Here is a 22,302-nt window from a genome sequence, read left to right on the forward strand (position 1 = left end):
ATCATCGGCAATGTTTTGATTTGTCTTTTCCGACTGCTCGCGAGCAGCTGAAAACTTTTCCATTTTTTTTGTAAGCCTAGTTTACGTCAGAGCTGTAATCCATTCTAACTAGAATGTTAAATAATTGAAAATTGATACACGTAAAACATGTTTTGCTTTGCACATTGGTATCTTAATAGTGATATGGCAACATTGTCCAATCATAATTGTGTGCTTTTATTGTTGATTTTGGAGCAGGTTAGACCGCACCGACCGGTCACCCGCGCTACACATTGAGTTGAGTTGAAACTTTTTCAATGGTGATACTGCTTGGGTTGCAAATTGTCTGCATGCTACTCTGTCTAGATTTTCAAAACATGATTGTCGTAACTAAGCTTTCAAAAGCAATAAAAACGAAAGAGATATTTAATATGACAAGCAAATTAATACAATGCCACCTGATTCTTGGTTTTTAATCTTTTGTACCAAACATTTTTTTATCATTCTCTTGAAGTTGGTTCTAATATGTTTGGCATCCTTTGTTTGACAATGTGTTGCTATATTTTTTACATTTGTTCTTACTGCATTTACTGTTTAAACTGGTTAAAAAATTTTTCTATTTTCGTTATTACATCTAATCCAGAAACAATGTCTGCTTCTGACCAAGATGCAAACATTGCTAAAAGTCCAAATAGATACTTGTGGCGGAAATTCCAGATTGAAGGTGTTTTGCTGTTGAGCTGGATTGCCCCTTCAATTAGCCTGTCTTGACAAACTGTTGTTTTTGCGGAGTTGTCCCCTGTTGAGCAGGCGAGCAAAACAACAGCTTGTCACAAGATGCACTGCACCTGATGCATCAGCTGCACTGAAAGGGAGTTCTCTTCCGTCTATGCGGCTTGGCTGCGATGTTATGTCGGTCGCTCCATTGGTAACTTGAGAATAAAGTCAATTAAAAATAAAATCAATTAAAAATAAAATCAATTAAAAATAAAATTAATAAGAACAAATAAAACTAACTGATACAAAAATAGAAATAAAACTGACTGAGCGCACAAATAACAAAATGTTTAGTTGCTGTTGTTGCACAAGTTCTTAAGTTCTACGAAAGTTTACCGCAGAGACTGGTCTCTGGTTAAACGCTTATATCTTATTTTTTTCTACAAAGGTTTTTGCGCGAAATCCATTGATTACCAATGGAGCGACTGACATAACATCGCAGCCAAGCCACATAGACGGAAGAGAACAATTCCCTTTCGGTGCAGCTGATGCATCAGGTGCATTGCGTCTGGTGACAAGCTGTTGTTTTGCTCGCCCCGCTCAACAGGGGACAACTCCGCAAAAACAACAGTTTGTCAACACAGGCTACCCTTCAATAGGTGCATAATCCATTATCTTTTACATCGGGTAAAACACCTCTGATGTGAGACGCAAAATTTTGGTGTCTCGTACTCTAAGGTGAATCTTGCACTTGCCTGCCCGCACATACAGATTGATAAGTTCTGCGGTTTCCGCGTAGCATCAGTATATGATATCACAGCCTTTTACCACTGTCACTACTAGGTAGTCTGCTTGTACTACTACTAAAAAGCTCAAATGCATTATTCAAAATTAGTTACTAAGTATACCACTTGCCTTGCATCAAATTGTGGCCCTGCATCTTAATAATATTACTTGCGTACAAATCACTGCGATTCAAACAGTTGCAGGCGCTAAACCTTACCTGCTAAAATGTGAGCAAGAAAATGCGATAAACTCGACTCGGCTTCCACTTGAATATTGTTGTGCTACTGATCTTTAGATTTCTGTCTATCGAGAAGTCTTAAAGCATATACCATTTACACTATTCATTGCTTGCAGTCTTTGCATATGGTGCTACTGGAGCAGGTAAAACTTTCTCCATGCTTGGCTCACCGAAGACTCCTGGCGTTATTTTCCTCAGTATGATGGACTTGTATAACATCAAAGAACTTGATAAAGAAGAGCGTGCTATTGATGTCTCCGTCTCCTATCTAGAGGTTAGATTAATTTGCAATGCGTATTAATAGAGATCACTATGGTGTTATATTTTAACTTCGGAAATACAGTCAAACCACTATTTACAAATTTCTATACGACTTGCAATTCCACCAATTATGTGACACCGCCTTTGGGAAATTTTTACATTTGAGGTTTTTTAAACAATGCACTTTCAATAAGGGAAAGTGAAGGGCTGGCGAAAAGTGAGAAAAATGCAAGTAACAATAATAAAGATATATAAAATAAGTTAGTTTAGAGGAAGTGTGACACGCGACTCAGCAACTTATTCGGTAACAGCTTCATTCTTGGATTGATGACGCAATCGATTATAGATTTGCCACGCTTGTTCCATCTTTATCTTAAGTTGGACTGTTCAAACGCTAACGATTACACATGTTAGCATCTGAACGCGCAATACTTCATATATGCCTATATAGCAAAAACCTAGACTGTTTTTATATTTTTGGTGCAGATAAAGATAAATTTTACAGATGTGGATATTTAAGTTAGTTGATGAAAACAACGATTAACTAGTATTAGAGTTTGTTGTTTTTTCAACTATTGCATTAGTGATGTATACTTTAGCTAATCCAGTATATAGTCGGCTACAATGGCAAGACTTTACATTAGTCATTGACCTGTGCTACGATTTGTCCTAAGATTATAAGTTGTTTCATGAGGAAACGACTCCTGATTAAACTAGAGTTGTCCGCCTTGTGCTGACGGTTTTATAATGCAGTTCTTGGAGCGGATCAACTTTGTATGTAAAGGTTTGACTGTACTCTACAAGTCATAAAAAGCTGGAGTTATTCTACTTTCCACATTTTAGATAAAATTAAACATACATAGGATGTAGAACTTGGCAAGTTGAAAGTGTTTATTTTAGTACCTTTTAATTACAACAACAAGGATACTCTACTATCTATGTGATTTGTGAATTATTCCACTATAATATAGTGAATGACAACACTAGCGATCTCTTAAATTCACAGATGAAACCTTTCATATTCATATGTCTATTCATGACTATAGTTCTTGCTGTCTCCTATCAACTCTAGATGTTACTCATCTGCATAGGTCTACAATGAGAACATCAAAGACCTGTTGTGTCCTGGCAGTGCTAGCCTTCCAATCAGAGAGAATGGAAGGCAAGGAATAGTAATTCCAGGGCTAACAGTGCGAGAGCCTGAGTCAGCTGAGGAACTCCTGCAAATGCTGGAGAAGGGTAACAAGAATCGAACGCAGCACCCTACTGATGCTAATGCTGAGTCCTCAAGATCACACGCCGTTTTTCAGGTGGTTTTTTACGCAGTTTCGCTTTGCTTAATATGTAGGTCATCCTAATTCTTCGATGTGAAGATAAAATACACTGTACGATATTCATTATTGCTGTAGAATGCGTAGTTGTGATTTGTGAGTTGCTACTGGCTTCGACTCTTGACTAGCATCATAAAAGTACAACTGTACTTAATTATGTTTTCCTCTAAATCATTTTAGATGAGATAGTGTACGAGAGGTAAAGAGTTCTGTACTTGGCTAGTCAAGGATGTTGAGTGCCATATTGGTAGTGCCATATTGGTAGTGCCATATTGGTAGTGCCATATTGGTAGTGCCATATTGGTAGTGCCATATTGGTAGTGCCATATTGGTAGTGCCATATTGGTAGTGCCATATTGGTAGTGCCATATTGGTAGTGCCATATTGGTAGTGCCATATTGGTAGTGCCATATTGGTAGTGCCATATTGGTAGTGCCATATTGGTAGTGCCATATTGGTAGTGCCATATTGGTAGTGCCATATTGGTAGTGTCATATTGGTAGTGCCATATTGGTGCCTAGTTTATTCATATTGGCTTGCGGTTCGCTTGCACCGACCATGTCAATAGTAGCATGATTTTTATAGGTGTTTGTGAAGGTACGTGGTCGTTCAGCTGCTCTTTCTCAGAATGTCAAGGTCTCTAAGCTTTCCCTCATAGATCTTGCAGGGTCAGAGAGGGCAACTGTGACCAAAAACCAGGGAGCTCGTTTTAGAGAAGGCGCCAACATCAACAAATCTCTGCTTGCCCTTGGCAATTGCATCAACGCATTGGCTGATACTAAAGTAAGTCCTGCTAAGGCAGCTGCGGTTTGTATACCTCCGTGATAGTTATTACCTTGTAAATTGATCTGAAATGCTAAAATGTTAAAATTGTCTACACAACGGGTGTGTTTAGCATATTTATGAACTCAGTATTTATAATGTTAGCGGATGATTATCAAACTAAAATGATTGTCAAGCTAAAATGAGATCTGCATATTAAAAAGTATTTCTAAAAGCGCAGGAATAATGGTTGTAAGTTTTGTAATGATCAATTGCTATTTAACCATTTTTATCTTACTGCATTATTCGTGCACACACAATGCAAGCTTGTTTGCAGTAATCGATTAATCTTCAGAAATGATTCCATTATTTTCAGTTTTGATTCGAGTTCTGGTTTGTATTTACATATATGTAAATACATATATGTATATACATAAATGTAAATATATATATGTATATACATATATGTATATACATATATGTATATACATATATGTATATACATATATGTATATACATGTAAAAACAGTAGCTGAACAGTACTGTCTGTAGCATGAGTATATGTGTATACATATATGTATATACATATACTCATGCTACAGACAGTACTGTTCAGCTACTGTTTTTTGTCATGAAACAACTAAGTTGCCTCACAGACTTCGAGAAGGTCAATGTGTTGGCACTAGAGTGCTCAAATCACAAATGTGATGAGCTATGCATGAAGGCTAATAGTGTCGCACCTCCCACAGAGTGCGCAACCAAACCGAAGTAAGGAAGCAAATTCTCATGCTAGGGACAGTTTTGGCTATTGAAGCCTCATTAGTGCAGCTTAGAGCTGGCAAGAGAGATAAATCCTATTGAAAATGAAAGTTGACAAGTTGAAAGTATCTATATATATACAGTAGGCGCTCTTACAACGTAAATAATCCGTTCCAGGAACGTTTACGTTGTAAGGATTTTATGTTATGAGAACAGTAAAATATATGTAAATCACCTAATCTGTTCCAAGATTTCTCCAAATTCATTCTTTTGGCCATAAAAAAAGAAAAACTTGACTTAAAAGATGTGGGCTGTACCGTAACTGCAGTGTTATTGGTTTGCATTGACAACCTTTTTTATGATCAATCTCACTGGTTTTATAGACAATGAATGCGGTAAATTTACAATTGATGGATAGTGCACATCATCGACATTCATTTACAACAATTTGCTTATTCCTTCTAAGCAACAATGTCTATTCTGCAAAATAAAACTAATAATAAATATTTCATATGTCTACGATAACGCAAAACAACGAAATATTTTTACAATAAAAAACCGGAACTACCTGTTCATCACCCATCTATATCCATAGGTCAAGGTTAAAGGTTGACTTGCAACAAAATTCACATTACCATTATTTGATATGAAAAGATTCACCATGTCTTACTCTGTTGTAGGTGCAAAATATGTGGAAAGGTGATTACAAGCTCTTAAAAGCTCAAAAACGAACAGAAAATCGCAGCCACACGAAACCGCCGTAGTTTGGATTCCCTTTCCAAAAGGGCTCAAATGTGATGTAGTTGTGAGAGATGGTTTCTGTTTACACTTTCTTGCAACCTTATTCGTCGAAATATTTTCACAAATATACTTCACGCATTCAATAAAACTACATATGTCTATTGTTCTTACGCGTCTATTTTATCGTCATCGTAATGCTGTCACTTTTAGCAGTGATATCTTATAACTTACTGTAAAAATTCGTTCAATTTTTTAGCCTTAGCTTGGAGTACATATCATTGTCTGATAATCATGACGAGCTTGTTGGTCACTTGTGATAATCGAAAAGTGCTGCAGAAATTATTTGCGAAGTATTGGATCACATGATCAGATTACGACTTGCCGATTAGACCAGGCCGAAACAAAACTAAAGTAGCGTGCATCTATATTTGATACGGGGTCTTCGGTAAAACCCGAAGTGTTTGTCATAAACTAGTACTACGATAAGTTTTATATTGAGCTTTGTATTGGCCTTTGAATTCACGCGAGAACATATGTGACAAGACGATAACCAAATTTTTTGGTTACGTCATCTAAATAAAGAGATTCCAATCTACGGCGGCTTTTCGTCTTTGAGCTTTTAAGAGCTTGTAATCACATTTCCACGTATTTGGCACTTACAACACAACAGAGTAAGACATGGTGAATCTCTTGATACCAAATAACTGCAATGTGAATTTTGTTGCAAGTCAATCTTTTAAGATAAAATATAACATTTGACGATACTTTAACTTATGCCATTTATATTGGTAGACCTAAGCTGTAGCACCCGCACCAATCGATCGCTTTTAAGTATTCATGAACAATTGCGCAGCTACATGTTCACTGTTTTGTCGACACATCTGACGATCTACGACGATGAACTAGAATGTCACGGAAGTTGTAGATATAATAAATATAACGCTATCGTTCATATAACCCATTTTTTCTTTCGCATGCGCAGGATTAACATTGAAATCCTATTTGAAAACTCGCCCAATGTGACCCATTACGTTATGGAGTTTTTTACATAGTACGAAGCAAAAACTTTACTTAAATTCTTTACGTTATCAGGAATTTACATTATATGAGCGTCTACTGCATATATATATACACTAGCTGTGCTATCCGTCGTTGCCCGAGTATTAAAAATCAGCTTATAAACAAGGAGAAGTAATGAGAGTTGTCTGCCACTTGCTATTAGTCTGGTAGATTGTCAATGGAAAATTTTAGTAAACTAATGACAATCAATTAATGCAATCACCCTGCGTGGTATGCAAAGTCGTTGAGTATGTGCTCCCATATAGCGACTTATATCGGCATGCTAACAACTCATTTTCTGTGGCCTATTGGGTAGGGTGTTGGACTGGTGAATGGTAGGGTCTGAGATCAAATCTTCTCCGGTATGGATTCTTTATTCTAAGATTTTAATAGCTATAGCCGAAATGACACACAGATCCACATGCACACATACTTTGAGAAATGTAGATATATATATATACAGTCAAACATGGATAACTCGAACTTCAAGGGACCGAGCAAAAGTGTTCGAATTATCAGAGCATTCAAGTTATCAGAGCACTGTCACAAGTCCATATATTTACTTATTTATTAGTAGATACATGTACATATACAAACTATAATATAAATCAAAAGCACAAATGGCTTGTTTCAAATTAAATGCTTCTAATGTAAAGTTTAAAACGTTTTCATGAAAAAGTATAGAGATTTTTCTATCACTTGGGATTGGTTTGTTGTTTGAGGTGATGTTATTGCCAGGAAGTTTTTCAGATTGACATTGGCAAAACTTGATCGTTGTTGAAATGCTCAAAAGAAAAGACATTTTTTTCTTTTGGGGTTTTACCCACCATCAATTTTGCCGTTTTTTCTTGAAGTTTATGCAGATTACTTTACTTTAGCTGGGATTCGTTAAGAGCAACACTCCGAGGCAGTTCAATTAGAAGTTTTACGAGGTTTTACGGTACATTCTATATCACTCACGCTTTTTTAATAGATACTTATTGAATGTACACACGTATTCTGTGTTTAGGTCAAACGATGAATAGTTTTTTGTAGCTCAGACAACGTATACGTTTAATTACAACATTTTTTAAGACGTTTTAAACATTCAACATTCCGACGTTGATTCAACACGGAATCAACGTCGGAAAACTATTCATCACGGGCTAGCCGAGTCACGCACTCAAGGATTTTCGCCACGCACATACAAAACAACATGCGATTTTTGTTTTGTATGTGCGTGGCGAAAATTCTTGCGCGCGTGACCCGGCAAGCCCGTGCTATTCATCGTATCGCTGTATAAATCAAATTTCACCAAACTTTTAGAAAAGTCGTTGACAAAAATATTTTGCCGATGGTGGTAATAACGACGCTTATGAATTACAAAAAGATGAAGTTTACCTCTATGGCTTTGAATAAAGTGATTTTCTAAAGCGAAAACAACCGTTTCGGTAGCTGTTGGGCAAAAAAACAGTTCGAATTAACAGTGTTGAATTCGAGTTATCTATAGCAATTTATCATTACGTGGGAACGGACCAAAGGAAATGTTCGAATTAACCATTTTTTCGAGCTATCCGTGGACGAGTTATCCATGTTTGACTGTATATGACTTTTATATATATATACATATGTATATATATACATATGTATATATATACATATAAGCATATGTATAACTTTGTACATATATGTCGCGGATGTATACCGTATATGTATATATACCATATATATATGCCGTGTATTTGCATTATACCGTATATATATATACATGTATATATATATATATATATATCTATCGAGAAAGAGAGAACCAAATGTTGAGAACCAAACCATTGTAAATTATGGAGGGCTGTTTTTTCTGAGGTTGGCACTAGATGGAGAGAAAAGGATACAATTTAGTGTTTGCTCAGACTGTGAGGGTCATTTAATGGAACGCTTAACACGTGTAACTCTTGTAATTCAATTCTCTATTATATGTTCAACGCTTTTGTTCTGTTTGACAATACAGGCTACAGTTCATTTGCATATTTGTAGCACTTTTTAGTTTATACTGGCCTAGCTGATACTTTTTATAAAATTTACTTAAACTACTAATTTGGGCTTGGTTGCATGTTACTTTTATATCTCAGGCTCATAAAAGTGGTATTCCTGTTTCCTCAGAATTAGCTGCTACATACTCTTGAAACCCCCTATAGCAGCTATGGCCAAATGGCAGATCCGGATCTTTGTAGTTATTTTGGGGATCTTTCAAGTTGCTTGTCAAAAAGTTTTTTTGAAGTACTTTTTTTAATTTGGTTAAAACAAAATTTGAACATTTTTCTTAGAGTTTTTTTAAATTCATTGTTTTCAGCAATGAATTTTGTAAAAACAATCATAGGATACGGCTCACACATACTCATCTTCGTGAACTTTAAGAGTCGCTAGAAGTAACCAAAAACTGCGTTTTGATAGTATTGGGAAGTCACTTTCTTCTTTCAGAATTTTCTCACTAATATCAGACATATTTAATGCAGCACATTCATTCACTGATTTTTAGTCAAATTATTTATATAAACAAAATATTTTGAAATGTTTTGTGACGCCTTTCTTTAACGTGTGCATAAGTAACTTCAAGATTATGTATGGTAAAAAATAAAAATGCACATCTTCGGCTCTTTGCGGATCTTTAATGCGTCAGATTTTGCTGTAACGGATCATAACCAAAATCATTTGGCCATCCCTGCCCTATAGTGTCTATTGCATTGTTTTCTAGCGAAAGGGCAACAAGCATATCCCATACAGAAACAGCAAACTCACTCGTATATTGAAGGATTCACTGGGCGATAACTGCAAAACTGTTATGTTAGCAGCTGTGAGGTTAGTGCTTGTAAAATACCACTCTCGCGTCGCCCTTTATTGAGAAAGCGTATGCTATAGAGGTGGAACGAGACAGGTTTTTTAAGCTCGAGACGAGACTCGAGACACTGTCTTGTAAAAATTCGAGACACGAGACAGTAAAATAATGAGCATTTGGTGATGATTTCACTACACAAGTACTAGCTACTTGGTATATATAAAATTAATAAAACTTTTTAAATTGAATTTTCACCTGGTGTAAACGATTTAAATACAACATTTTAATAGTGATATGCATGTAGTTTTTGTAAACAAAAGTGACACAAACAGCTCTAAAATACCGAAGTTATATATTCTAAGAATTTTGAGCTTGATTGATCATAATTATTATAAACATATTGCTTTGTACATGTATATTTTTACCATCTATTGAATAGTTCTTACTTTTTAATGTAATGTGTAATGAAACCGATAGCCGTCGCTCTACAAAGAAATACCGCAACTAAAAGAACACACGATAACACTTTCATTCTTATCGTTTCATTAATGTTAAGTTTTGTTTGTGTATTAGCTGTAGTACGTGAATTATATTTAAATTGTACTCATGAAATTATATTAATTACTGTATACATGCACATGTATATTCTTATATTGAGCTAACAAAACGTCATTGTTAACCGAACACGGACTATGGTCGACACGGCCTTTCGTTCGTTTCTCTGTGTCCGGGCAAGTTTTACTCACGATTGGTAGTATATACGTAAAAGAGGCCCGAATTTTATGAAGGGCAGTTGGTGTTTAGACACGATACGATAAAATACAGACATTTTACCCGCAAAAGTCTAATTTATTAAATTGGATTATCCGAAGAGTAATTAGATACGACCCGGTATCTGTTTTAAGGACACAGAACCGAACTAAAAAATAACAGGGCCGTTGTCCGGACTACATGATTAGACTCAGTGGCCAACATAATCAGTAGCAACAGGTAGTAACGGACCGGGTATAACTTTAAAGGCAGTTGCTCGCAATCCATTACAATATATGGAGTTGTTGCTACCGCAAGAAGCCATGTTTTAACAACCGTGCGCAGGCGCTTTAGTTCTATTTCCTGTCTCGAGTTTGGCAATAGTTAAGACGAGACCGAGACGAGACAGGTCAATACTCGAGACGTCTCGTGTCTCGTTCCACCTCTAGTATGCTACTGGCTAGCAATTTAGTGGTGAGTATATAGCTGAGGGCGTTATTTCCTCTTTTTTGCTATACAATGATCCCTCGATGCTTTGTGCTTCACTTTTTGCGGTTTCAGTTATCCGCAGAGTTTTCAAAAATATTGAAAAAAAATTGGTTTGCCGACACACATTATCCAAACATCCCATGTGCGTGTTCTTCTGACACAGTAAAAAAGCTTACAGGTCAGCTTTTGTCTCCTTTTTCTGCAGTACCTTGCTACTTCCTTGCGCTCCTTGAATATTTTTAGCGCTTGTGACATCTCTTGAAAATGGGTCTGGAATGATCAGTGGCTTTTAAAGCATCTGGTGAACCGATGAAAAATAAGAAGGTGCTTATCATTAGTGAAAAAGTACAGTTGTTGAACATCCTCATGTATGCCGCTGTCCGTGCAGAAAAGATCTGAAAAACTGCCTCTGTGTCCTTTAATCAAAATTTAAAACATGTTGCGACTCGCAGAAATGAGAAAATAGTGAAGATGGAAAAAGGCTTTGTTGATTTGAATATCCGACTGCCAGAATAAAGTGAGTTTGAACACCAATATGATCAGAGCCAAGGCAAAATCTCTGTTTGGGCCTTTGTGTCGTAAACGCGAGGATGTCGATTAGTGCTGGGCACGGGTAGTAATACTCGTTGAACTCGCGGGTTTATCTTCTCTCGAGTATCGGGTAATAGAGATTTCGGGTATTCCAGTCTTTCGGGTTTTGACTTTCGAGTTTGGGTTTTGGTACACGGATTCGTCAGGTACTGTGAACATAAAGTCGGTCTATTGCGCCCTGCGCTCTTAGTCTGGGGGCCACAGGGCATTTCAGTGTGATTTTTGCTAAGGAGGCATGACAATGGGTTATAACAAGTCTTTAATTTAATAGATAGAATAAAGCATCTCATAACTTATTTACCATACCTACCAGAGATCTTTTAGTCAAGCAGTGATTACTTGTTATTAAAACGTGAATAGAAATACATCAATCAACGTTTATTTGCGCAATTAGCCAAATCGGCTTCGTAAAAAATCTATGCCTTTTTTAATACGGCGCGTGTTCGCTTTCACCAATAACACATAGGTCCTTAGTCTGCAATCAACTGCAATCAACGTTGGTAGTAGCAGTGAAAATTTAATAACTCTGTTTAAATTGATTACCACAGCTAGCTATTATGGATTACATAATTCATTATAACCAAGTTTTACTAAGCCAACAAGCCTTACTAACGGAAAAAGCCGATAATGTAAAGTTTTTTATGAGATTTGGAGCACCATCTACAAAAAGTCAGAGAGGTACATAGAACATGCTTAAGTATTAAGCTACCATAGACCCTATCGTCTGCCACCTGTTGACACGAAAATATCCTGTGGCCCCCGACTATCTTGACTGTTTAATAATCCGCCTGTTAATGCTGCGAGTACGAATGTCAGTCGATAAAAACTGAAAAATGATAAATAAATTGAAAAGAAATATAATTGCTTTGTAAATTTGAAGATATGTCTGTTTAAAAAATTTAAACATAAAATCCACATCAACAAACCCGATACCCAAAAAACCCGTAGGCAAAGAAATACTCGAGCCTAGCACTACTAGCTACCCGATACTCGAAAAACCCGAACAGAAGGGGGCGGAGTCTAAAACCCTTGGGCAAGAAGTACTCGTGCCCAGCACTAATGTCGATGATGATAAAGACAATCTCGATAACTCAAGGCCAACTACCAGCAGTGGTACTGGATTCTTCTCTAACAAAGAAATAGTGGTTTGTAGCCAGCAAAGGCTGGTTTGAAAAAGTTCATGAGGATCGGTACCAGAAGTGCACCACTTCATGAGGAGACCGTTTTGGCTGACAAAGGGTTAGCCAAGCGGGATTTAGAAGAGATCTTCCTAAAGATATTGAAGAAGGGTGCTACTGCACTGAACAGTTTTCAACAAGGATGAGATGGTCAGCTCATCTGGAAGAGGTTGTGACCTGACCTTGCCTCCAATTATTGGTGGTTTACTCCTGGAGAGGCCCACCATTTTACTGTGGAAAAGGCTATGAAGCTTGTGAGGACCTTAGGAGCCCTAGACATCTCTGATATGACGTCAGCGGACTTGAATGACCTTATTAACTGCCACTTCAAAACGCTGACGTACGAGGATGAGATGACTAAATTTGGCAGTGAGGATGAACAACCTGACAAAAAGGTAATAGAAGAGAGTAGCCTTGTTCTGGCCAACTAGCAGAGACTCAGGGATTATTAATAGTCCCTGATTGCAGTACAGAATATGGCCAAGGAAATCAACAATAACTCATTGAGGACTATTGAATTCGGCAATAGGACTACGGGTGTCATGGCCTTATAATACAAGTCTTGTACAAGGCACCTTTGTATCAAAGAACAAGCAACGGCAACAGCTCCCCATTACCTAGCTCCTTGTTTGTCAGAAGCCATCAGCCGAGTCTTCAGCTCCCCGCTAGCTTCCCTGTCTTCTCATCAAGCCATCACTCCTCCCTCTTCCGCATGGACACCTTCTGCGGCTGCTTTATGAACTCTCTCTGAAGAAACTGTAATACTTGATGATCCAGGGCCTCAAATAATGCCTAATGATAAAGTGCCCCCCATGCAAGAGCTTTAACACACCCTTGACACCTGTGCATTGTTTCTTCTTCCTAGTGCATGTATATGTATCCAATCTATATATACACATATACATGCATTGATCATTTTCTTTCATGGATATCTAATTTAATTCATAATTATTATATTTGTAGTACTTATATACTATTTACAGATACATACATGTTTGTAGGTCTCGGATAGGCTTGAGGCCAAGCTCTGAGCCTATTTTAACTTTTTGTGGACTTTCATTTTTAGCCGAGGGCGCTGGTTGCGATTTACCGCAAAAAACGGATGACCTGATTCATGTTCTAGCACGAATTAAACCTGGTTAATTTACATAGTCTCGTATATTTTGGGTATACTACCCTATTCCTGTTGTGAGATTGTAGTGTTGTAAGGCTGTAATTCAACTAGTGCACACCCTAACCCAGTATTTCGATGCTTAGGTAAGAAGTAGAGATGGACAAGATAACGATAAACGATAGCCATAATCGGTAGTTGTCTTCTCGATAATATAAATCAAAGTGAAACTGCCCTAGCGTGTTATCTATCTTACCGGTAGTTTCTTTTTCTCATCGATAGTTCACACCTTAATACGGTATATTGTTTGTCAATTCTTTTACTGCAGATTGTTTTTTTCTGCAGTTCATCCTTTTTACTCATAGATCACAATTGTGTGACTGATTTTGTTGTTGATTCAAAGGTATTTTCTTTATCCTAATAAATGCTGACTGAAGCCTAAGCGTCCAACTGAATCTTTTGAAGACTATTTTTGCACACACACAATCTTATCATTTCAGTAGATCTTATGCCATGCCAATCATTGTTCCCTTGATAATTAATGAGATTTTTTTAAATTATTTTTTGTCAACTCAATGTTGTGCTTGACTGATAGATCGATAGTTATTTTATTTCGGTAGGTAGTTTATTGCATCACCAATATCCAGTAGTTATCGGTAACTCGGTATATCGAGAAAACAACTCCCAAAGATAGGATATTAGCCTATCAGTATTCATCGTCCATCCCTGGTAAGAAGTCTAAATAGACTATGGCTAGCACTTACTGTAGCAGATTATTAGACCGGTAAATGTATATGTTTACAGTCCATCTCGCCAATCGTATGAGGATACATACAACACTCTCAGCTATGCAGACAGAGCTAAAAAGATAAAGGCTGTGGTGAGTTGTGAAGGTTTACAAAAATCATACCCCGAATTTTTGTCAGCTTTGCAGGCTTGTTTTGTGAGAATAGTTTGTGTGCGCATCATCCTAATGGTTTACGTGACGGTGTTTATTGTAGCTCAAACGCAACGTCATTAATGTCAGCACTCATGTTCAGAACTATGGGAAAGTTGTGGATGAGCTTCACGCAGAGGTATGTGTGTAGATATTAACTGGTCATTTACTCTAGATATTAATTTGGTGTACCAAGCATAAAGAGGTTGTTTAGTCTTGTTCATTGTTGTTCAGCATTATGGCTGTTCAGCAATTTATATCTGTTGGCACATGTTATGGATTTTGATATTACGCAAACTGCTGTGTACTCATTGTTACAGTAATTTGCTTTCCGCATATTGTTTAAAGTGTATGTTTAATGAGTCCTTTACTTTCTCATTCTCTTCTCTCTATGTGCCAATACAGTAAAATCTCAACGTGAAATTTATATATACTGAGATTTTTTTCGTACGTATTTATTGAGCCGGTAGGAAATATACAACAGGCACGCAACAGCACTAGCAGTAAGTGCCAGTGGAACCTGGCACTGAAACCACTGAGATTGTTCCTTGTATACCAAAACTGCTGCATGTAGGAGCTAATATTTTCATAATATTACATTTTTTGTGTCTCGTCTGTTTCACAGCTCAAAACTTTGTGATAAATACTTTAGGTAATTATCAATGTGTTATATAAAACTCTAACAAACTTGATGTGTAAAATTATATGTACTAAACTAATAAAGTCATCATCGATAAAGAGGCTTTTATCATCATATCTATATTAGAGAAAGATGAGCAGATGTGTAGCCTTGGTGACGCAGGTGACAGATGATTATTAGGTCGAAATGGGGGCTAGTCTGACACAGACCATGTGAAGTTTAAATTATGAGCTATCTGACCTATGGTAAACTTTAGCTTATAAACTACTTCATCTATAGATTGCTTCGGCTAATTTTTCTATTTTTATTTCACTTATTGGTACTGTATTGAACTTGTATCGAACTTGTATCGAACTTGTATCGAACATGTATCGAACATGTATCGAACTTGTATCGAACATGTATCGAACATGTATTGAACTTGTATCGAACTTGTATCGAACTTGTATCGAACTTGTATCGAACTTGTATCGAACTTGTATCGAACATGTATCGAACTTGTATCGAACATGTATCGAACTTGTATTCAACTTGTATATTGAACTTGTATATTGAACTTGTATTGAACAGAAAACCTAGTAGCTTCAATAAAAACTGTCTCTCCAAAGCATAAACAAGCTCTTTTATGGCAAGTCTAGTGAAAGCTAGTTGCACAGCTAAAGGCACATTGCTTATTGTTCGTGGACTCTGTCAGAACTGGTGATTGTAATATCAGACACAAAACTAGTACCTTTGGATAAGTCTGAACTTATACTGTCATGTTCCTGCAGCCTATGTGACTGTCTAAAGCCTGGTTCCCATATCGATTGCGAGGCCCCGGCGGTAATATTGCGCAACAAAACGCTTGCGACGATAGGCTTGGCGACTCGTGTTCACATAAAGCTGCATCGCTAACAACGGCATAAAAATGTTTGCTCGCCACGCCGTTCGATAATGCTGACCTTCACCTGTACAGTGCATTTCGGGAAGGTTTTGCCTGCGGCTCTTCACGAAATTTGAACAGTGCTAAATTCTTGCGTTGACCGCCGCCAACTACCGGCGGTCCTCGGAGGTGCCCGGCACGTAGGTTCCCATTTCACCGCTAATAGCCTGCGGTGCTGTCGCTGATGCTTTGCGACGTATATGGGAACCAGGCTTTAAGGACCAATTGTATCTGTAGTTGTTTTGTTTTATTGCTTAGATATCTAGCCTAAAGGCCAAGTTACAGACGCAGACAATACAGCTAGCGGAGTACGCCGCCCAAGCTACTACAGCAACTGTACACCAGTCCTGTAACTTTGATATAGACCAGTAAGTGGAATGAGCAGTTCAGTTTTTATTATTTGTGCCTGCAAACAAATACCAATTCCTAATACCTTGGCAAAGCAGTAGACATCAGCGTGTAGTTGTTCACTCGCGACTACATACCTTTAATTAGTTGAACTGAAGATTTATAGACGTCGCTCTGGTGAACCATTCTAACAATTTGATCGACCCAGCCATAAGCTGACAGATCTGATGATACTGTAAAGACCAATCTAGCGTGTAGACTAGCTTGTCTTTACCATATTCGCTCCACATAGAAATGCTGTTACTCACGCAAGAGAAGTTCAGCTAGCTCTCTAAGATTCTTACCGGGGTGAGGCTGCTTGAATGGCATCAACTCATATGAATTCTCTGAAAGCTAACATATACCTAAATGCATTCATAGTAGTTGATTGTGTTCTCAATTTTTAAGGTAGGTGAAGCTTTCTTTAGTGACGCGCTGACCATTTGAGAAATGAAAAGAAGATTACTTCTCGTTAATTGTTGTGAATATATTAGCACAGTTAGTAGAGGCCATGTGATTCGTGTTTAACAGGAAACAACTTATAGCTATCTTATTTAATAAAGCCTAGTGTAGTAATATTGTAAATTTGAGGGTGGTTGCCTGCTATTCCTCTGACTCCTTACTGACTTGACACTCTATTACCTAATATCAACTGAACAGAAAAAACTTGAAAACCAAGCTTTATACATATGCATCAGAATACTTCATTGCTCACGTTTTCTTGCTACGGCATGTGATTCTTTGCCAGTTCATCCACTCCGACTAGTTTCGTATCATACAAAAAAGAGATTTTTTTATATTGTGTATCAGTAAGGATATTTGACATGTACTATATCTATAGCTTATAGAAACAGCTATACTCATTCTATGGTGTGTAGGCTACAGACAGATATAAGCAAAGCATATGGAGAGCGAAGGCAGATTAGAGATGACCTCCTGCACATTGAGATGATGCAAAAAGGCATTGCTATCACGATGTCTAGAAAACAGACAATTCTTGACAGGCTAGACAAAGTGTCTGCAAGTGTGCATAGAGCTGGCAATAAGGTATGGTTATGATTTCTTATTTTGTAATAGGAAATCTGTTCACTTCACTTTTACACAGTTTGATATGAGTAATTCTAATGCTGGACCTGTCCTTCTTTCGTGCATAATTACAGTAGAGGCTCCTACAGCGTAAATAATCCATTCTAAGAGCATTTACATTAGCCTATAGGGATTTTACACTAAATGAACAGTAAAATACATGTAAATTGTGTGATCTGTTCCAAGATCTTTCCAAACTCACCCCTTTGGCCTTTCAAATAGGAAAAACTAAAGTTAACTTTTCAATTTAATGACTACAGTAACTGTAGTATTATTAATGGTTTGTATCGACAACTTTTCTGTTTTTCTTATCTCTTACACTTGGTTTATGGTCCATGATTATGGTAATTTTATGCTAAGTTATGGGGAGTGCACACTTTCAATGTCAAGTTAATCCAATTTTTTTCCACAACTTCCAGTTTTGTTGTCTTTGCCATGTTATAATTCGCTGCTTCTCATAACGATTTATTTGGGCTAGTCTCAAGATGTTTTGTTGTAATGACTTAGTGGACCTAAAAAACACATATTTTAACTTCACATTGCTACATGTCAGAACCAATAGCGTCGCACAAGCTGTGTCAACATAAAATAAGAGTATGTTTCGTTGTTTGTGCGCAGTAGTGAAAGAAAAGTTATTCATGCTTAACAGACGGTTGGTAAGATCGAGCGGGCCATAGGTGCAGCCAATCACAAGCAAAGGACCTTGGATGTGACGAAAGCACGAGAACAAGAACGGCTGGAAGAAAACACGTCTCATTTAAAGTCTCTTCTGAAGCGTGGTAGCGCTATAGACAATCCTCACGCGCAAATGGTGTGTAAAGACATTTCATCTGCTATTATAATACCTTTCTCGCGATGCATTTGTTCCTCACTCTGGTCAGATGAGCTCAGTATCGATACGACTTTCTGCTTTTCTAGATATTGTCTCTACAAATGAAGGCATATCACTATGAGCAGGAGTCGAGGGAATGGCAAAAGCAGAACCAGCACTTGACCAAGACTGTACACGCATTACAGGAGAGCCAGCGGCGCCATGAAAAGTGAGGAGTTTCTAGTTGCATTGCATGGGCTTTGTTTTTGTTGGAGCTGTCTAAAACTTGTTCCAGTCTTATTTCTAATTCAAACAGGCTTGTGATGAAAAGTAGATAAGCTTTGCTTCTAGGCAAAGTGTTTTTGTAATTGTTTCATTTATACTAGACACAGATGTTATAATATTATGCACATTCAACGTAACACAAACTACTGTATATAGAAATCTCAAAGTTTGTCTGTACTTCATTATGTCCATTTATAGCTATTAAAATCTTGGAATTAAGATCTCACGTCCTGCTGGATGTGAACTCCCATAGATTGCAACAGCAGGTTGGTAATCTAGTTGTCTAACCAGCCGTCTACAAACGCTCTTACGATTCATAGCCATATAATGTATACACCCTTTTCTCGATTGCCTACGCTCGATAACGTATTAATTGAAACTCTATGAAGCACGATGCTTTTTCGTTCTCGCCATACTAGGGCTATTTTGTTTTCTGCAAAACGATATCAACAATAGATTCTCTCGAAATTAAAATTTGGCGATTGTATCTCAGTTCAGCGTAAGAATGGATTCACAAACAGATAAGTGATAGAATTTTAGTTAAAAATTTTCTAAAATGCATTCTAAACCTTCCTTCAAGTATGTTTTTCGGAAGCTAATTTCATATAAGTTGGATTCAGCGTTTATGTTACACATCTGTCTTGAAGGTAAGAAATCTGCACGTAGTACATTGTATTGTTACATGTTCTTACAGATTATAACCACAAAATGCACTAAAGTTATTGTAGGTAACTATAGTTACTAAGGTTAACATATTGTTTTGTTACTATTTTTAATGATGATGATTTTTAACAGGCAGTGATTGCATTAGATAATTACGATGGGTTTCTATACCACTCTATACGTCTATACGATATTTTCACCTTGTGATGCCAACACGGAAACGAACTAAAATCATATAATCGTATACCAAGAAATTTTTTATTATAATCGTGGCAAAGCACACTACATTTAGAGATTGCTTGCTAATGATTTTATTAGATGATTTTATGATTGCATTAGATAATTACGATGGGTTTCTATACCACTCTATACGTCTATACGATATTTTCACCTTGTGATGCCAACACGGAAACGAACTAAAATCATATAATCGTATACCAAGAAATTTTTTGTTATAATCATGGCAAAACACACTACATTTAGAGATTGCTTGCTAATGATTTTATATTTACATTTAAACACCTTAATAGTTTTATTTTTTTCCAAATTTATTTCAACAAAACACTTCTTTCATGATATGAAATTTAAAAGTTGTAGTTTGAAAACCTTTTCAGTTTTTTTCTTTATTTTTCAATTCATTTGAACTGCACAAAATTTTTTTCTCATATTATGAAGTTTACACGTTAAAATGGAAAATGTTGTATACGGTATGTTAAATAAAAATGGATTGTCTGTCCAAAGACTTTATTATTACCCGGGCGACGCCGGGCATTCACCTAGTATATATATGCGCTCTTTCAGTAATATGCCCCTTCGGTTTGGTTGAGTGCTCTGTGAGAGGTGCAACACTATTAGCCTTAGTGCAGAGCTCATCACTTTCTTTTGTGATTTGAGCACTCTTGTGTCGCTCATTTGACTTTCTTAAAGTTTGTGAGACAACCGGCACGTACAAATAGGTGTAATTTGTATCCACTTGGACATTTTTATTTATTTTGAGAACAAGTCTATTTGTACTGTCAATATTAGTAAGGTTCTAAGTTCTAACATATGCCAGCGTCTCCGTACACATGATAGAACATTTTTGCTAGAGACCCAAGAATTTCAAGCAGATAATTGATATGCATGTATGATGGTAAGCGGGAGGGAAACAATACATTTGTTGATGATTAGCGGGAGGGAAACAATACATTGTTGATGGTAAGCGGGAGGGAAACAATACATTTGTATAAAAAAGTATTATGGTTTTGGATAGACAAAGGCTCATGTTGCATCTAAAGCTTTCAGTTGGTGGTATTCACTATTTACCCCTTTGTCAGTCACTGTAATTGTCAGTTAGAATGACTGATAAAGACAGTGACTGTCACATATGGTGATTGCCAGTTGAAGCGATTCTACTAATGTGCTGGATTAGATTAACTTCTGTGTGTACTTTACATGATCACTCTTAGAGGTTTTCATGTATACACATATAAGCTGAAGTTACTAAGTGATGCTGTGATCATAGGGGATTAATTTATATCAGTAGCAAGCCTCTGCCTGCCTTTTTTCTCAGTAATCATTAGATGGTTCGTGTACAAAGCACGATCTGTCAGCGTGCCAATATCTTTTAAGGTCGCCTGCAAACCTCTGCTCCCTTTATTCTCAGCAAGACTGCTATGGTTCATAAAACTTATACAGAAAGTCCCTGCTATGTGTATGGGAATTTTTTTCCCATACACATAACAGGGAAATGTATTCGTAAACCTGTTGGCTTCTTGCCTAGTAGCTGTCTAGCCACTAGGCGAGAAAATGGAGATTATTCATGGATGAGTGCGTCCAATATTTTACATGTTTTTTCTGTCTTTTAGACTTGTGCAGATGTTTCTTGCCTTTCTCGACACATCCCAGAGTTTATTGAGTAACTATGGACTGGAGGGTGAGGAGCTAGCCAACATGTACAGCAACATAAAGCGTAACGTCGTCGACGAGAAGGATGTGACGTTCAATTGTGATGAGGAGAGCGACACTGAGATGAAAGAATTTAAAACTCTCATTCAGCTTCCCTTGCTGTCAGCTAATGACCATTCGCTGGACATCACTGGTTAGTAGATAGTGTCAGCTAATGACCATTCCCTGGACATCACTGGTTAGTAGATAGTGTCAGCTAATGACTATTCACTGGACATCACTGGTTAGTAGATAGTGTCAGCTAATGACCATTCACTGGACATCACTGGTTAGTAGATAGTGTCAGCTAATGACCATTCACTGGACATCACTGGTTAGTAGATAGTGTCAGCTAATGACTATTTACTGGACATCACTGGTTAGTAGATAGTGTCAGCTAATGACCATTCACTGGACATCACTGGTTAGTAGATAGTGTCAGCTAATGACCATTCACTGGACATCACTGGTTAGTAAATAGTGTCAGCTAATGACCATTCACTGGACAACACTGGTTAGTAGTGTCAGCTAATGACTATTTACTGGACATCACTGGTTAGCAGATAGTGTCAGCTAATGACCATTCACTGGACACCACTGGTTAGTAGATAGTGTCAGCTAATGACCATTCACTGGACATCACTGGTTAGTAGATAGTGTCAGCTAATGACCATTCACTGGACATCGCTGGTTAGTAGATAGTGTCAGCTAATGACCATTCACTGGACACCACTGGTTAGTAGATAGTGTCAGCTAATGACCATTCACTGGACATCACTGGTTAGTAGATAGTGTCAGCTAATGACCATTCACTGGACATCACTGGTTAGTAGATAGTGTCAGCTAATGACCATTCACTGGACACCACTGGTTAGTAGATAGTGTCAGCTAATGACCATTCACTGGACATCACTGGTTAGTAGATAGTGTCAGCTAATGACCATTCACTGGACATCACTGGTTAGTAGATAAAGTCAGCTAATGACCATTCACTGGACATCACTGGTTAGTAGATAGTGTCAGCTAATGACCATTCACTGGACATCACTGGTTAGTAGATAGTGTCAGCTAATGACCATTC

General features: G+C 37.3%; 1 protein-coding gene across 1 annotated transcript in view; it reads left to right on the forward strand.

The window, feature by feature from the left end:
- LOC137393505 (kinesin-like protein KIF18A) overlaps window positions 1-22,302 on the forward strand; it is a 44,745-nt gene that overhangs the window by 2,262 nt on the left and 20,181 nt on the right. Inside the window, exons 4-14 of the mRNA XM_068080081.1 lie at window positions 1,837-1,994; window positions 3,073-3,291; window positions 3,898-4,095; window positions 9,365-9,468; window positions 14,369-14,444; window positions 14,566-14,640; window positions 16,322-16,431; window positions 17,329-17,497; window positions 18,186-18,347; window positions 18,455-18,576; window positions 21,143-21,375. Coding sequence (XP_067936182.1) covers window positions 1,837-1,994; window positions 3,073-3,291; window positions 3,898-4,095; window positions 9,365-9,468; window positions 14,369-14,444; window positions 14,566-14,640; window positions 16,322-16,431; window positions 17,329-17,497; window positions 18,186-18,347; window positions 18,455-18,576; window positions 21,143-21,375 — 1,626 coding nt within the window. The remainder of the gene's footprint in view (window positions 1-1,836; window positions 1,995-3,072; window positions 3,292-3,897; window positions 4,096-9,364; window positions 9,469-14,368; window positions 14,445-14,565; window positions 14,641-16,321; window positions 16,432-17,328; window positions 17,498-18,185; window positions 18,348-18,454; window positions 18,577-21,142; window positions 21,376-22,302) is intronic.

This window comes from Watersipora subatra, chromosome 4, assembly GCF_963576615.1.
Source record: "Watersipora subatra chromosome 4, tzWatSuba1.1, whole genome shotgun sequence".
Classification (NCBI taxonomy): domain Eukaryota; kingdom Metazoa; phylum Bryozoa; class Gymnolaemata; order Cheilostomatida; family Watersiporidae; genus Watersipora; species Watersipora subatra.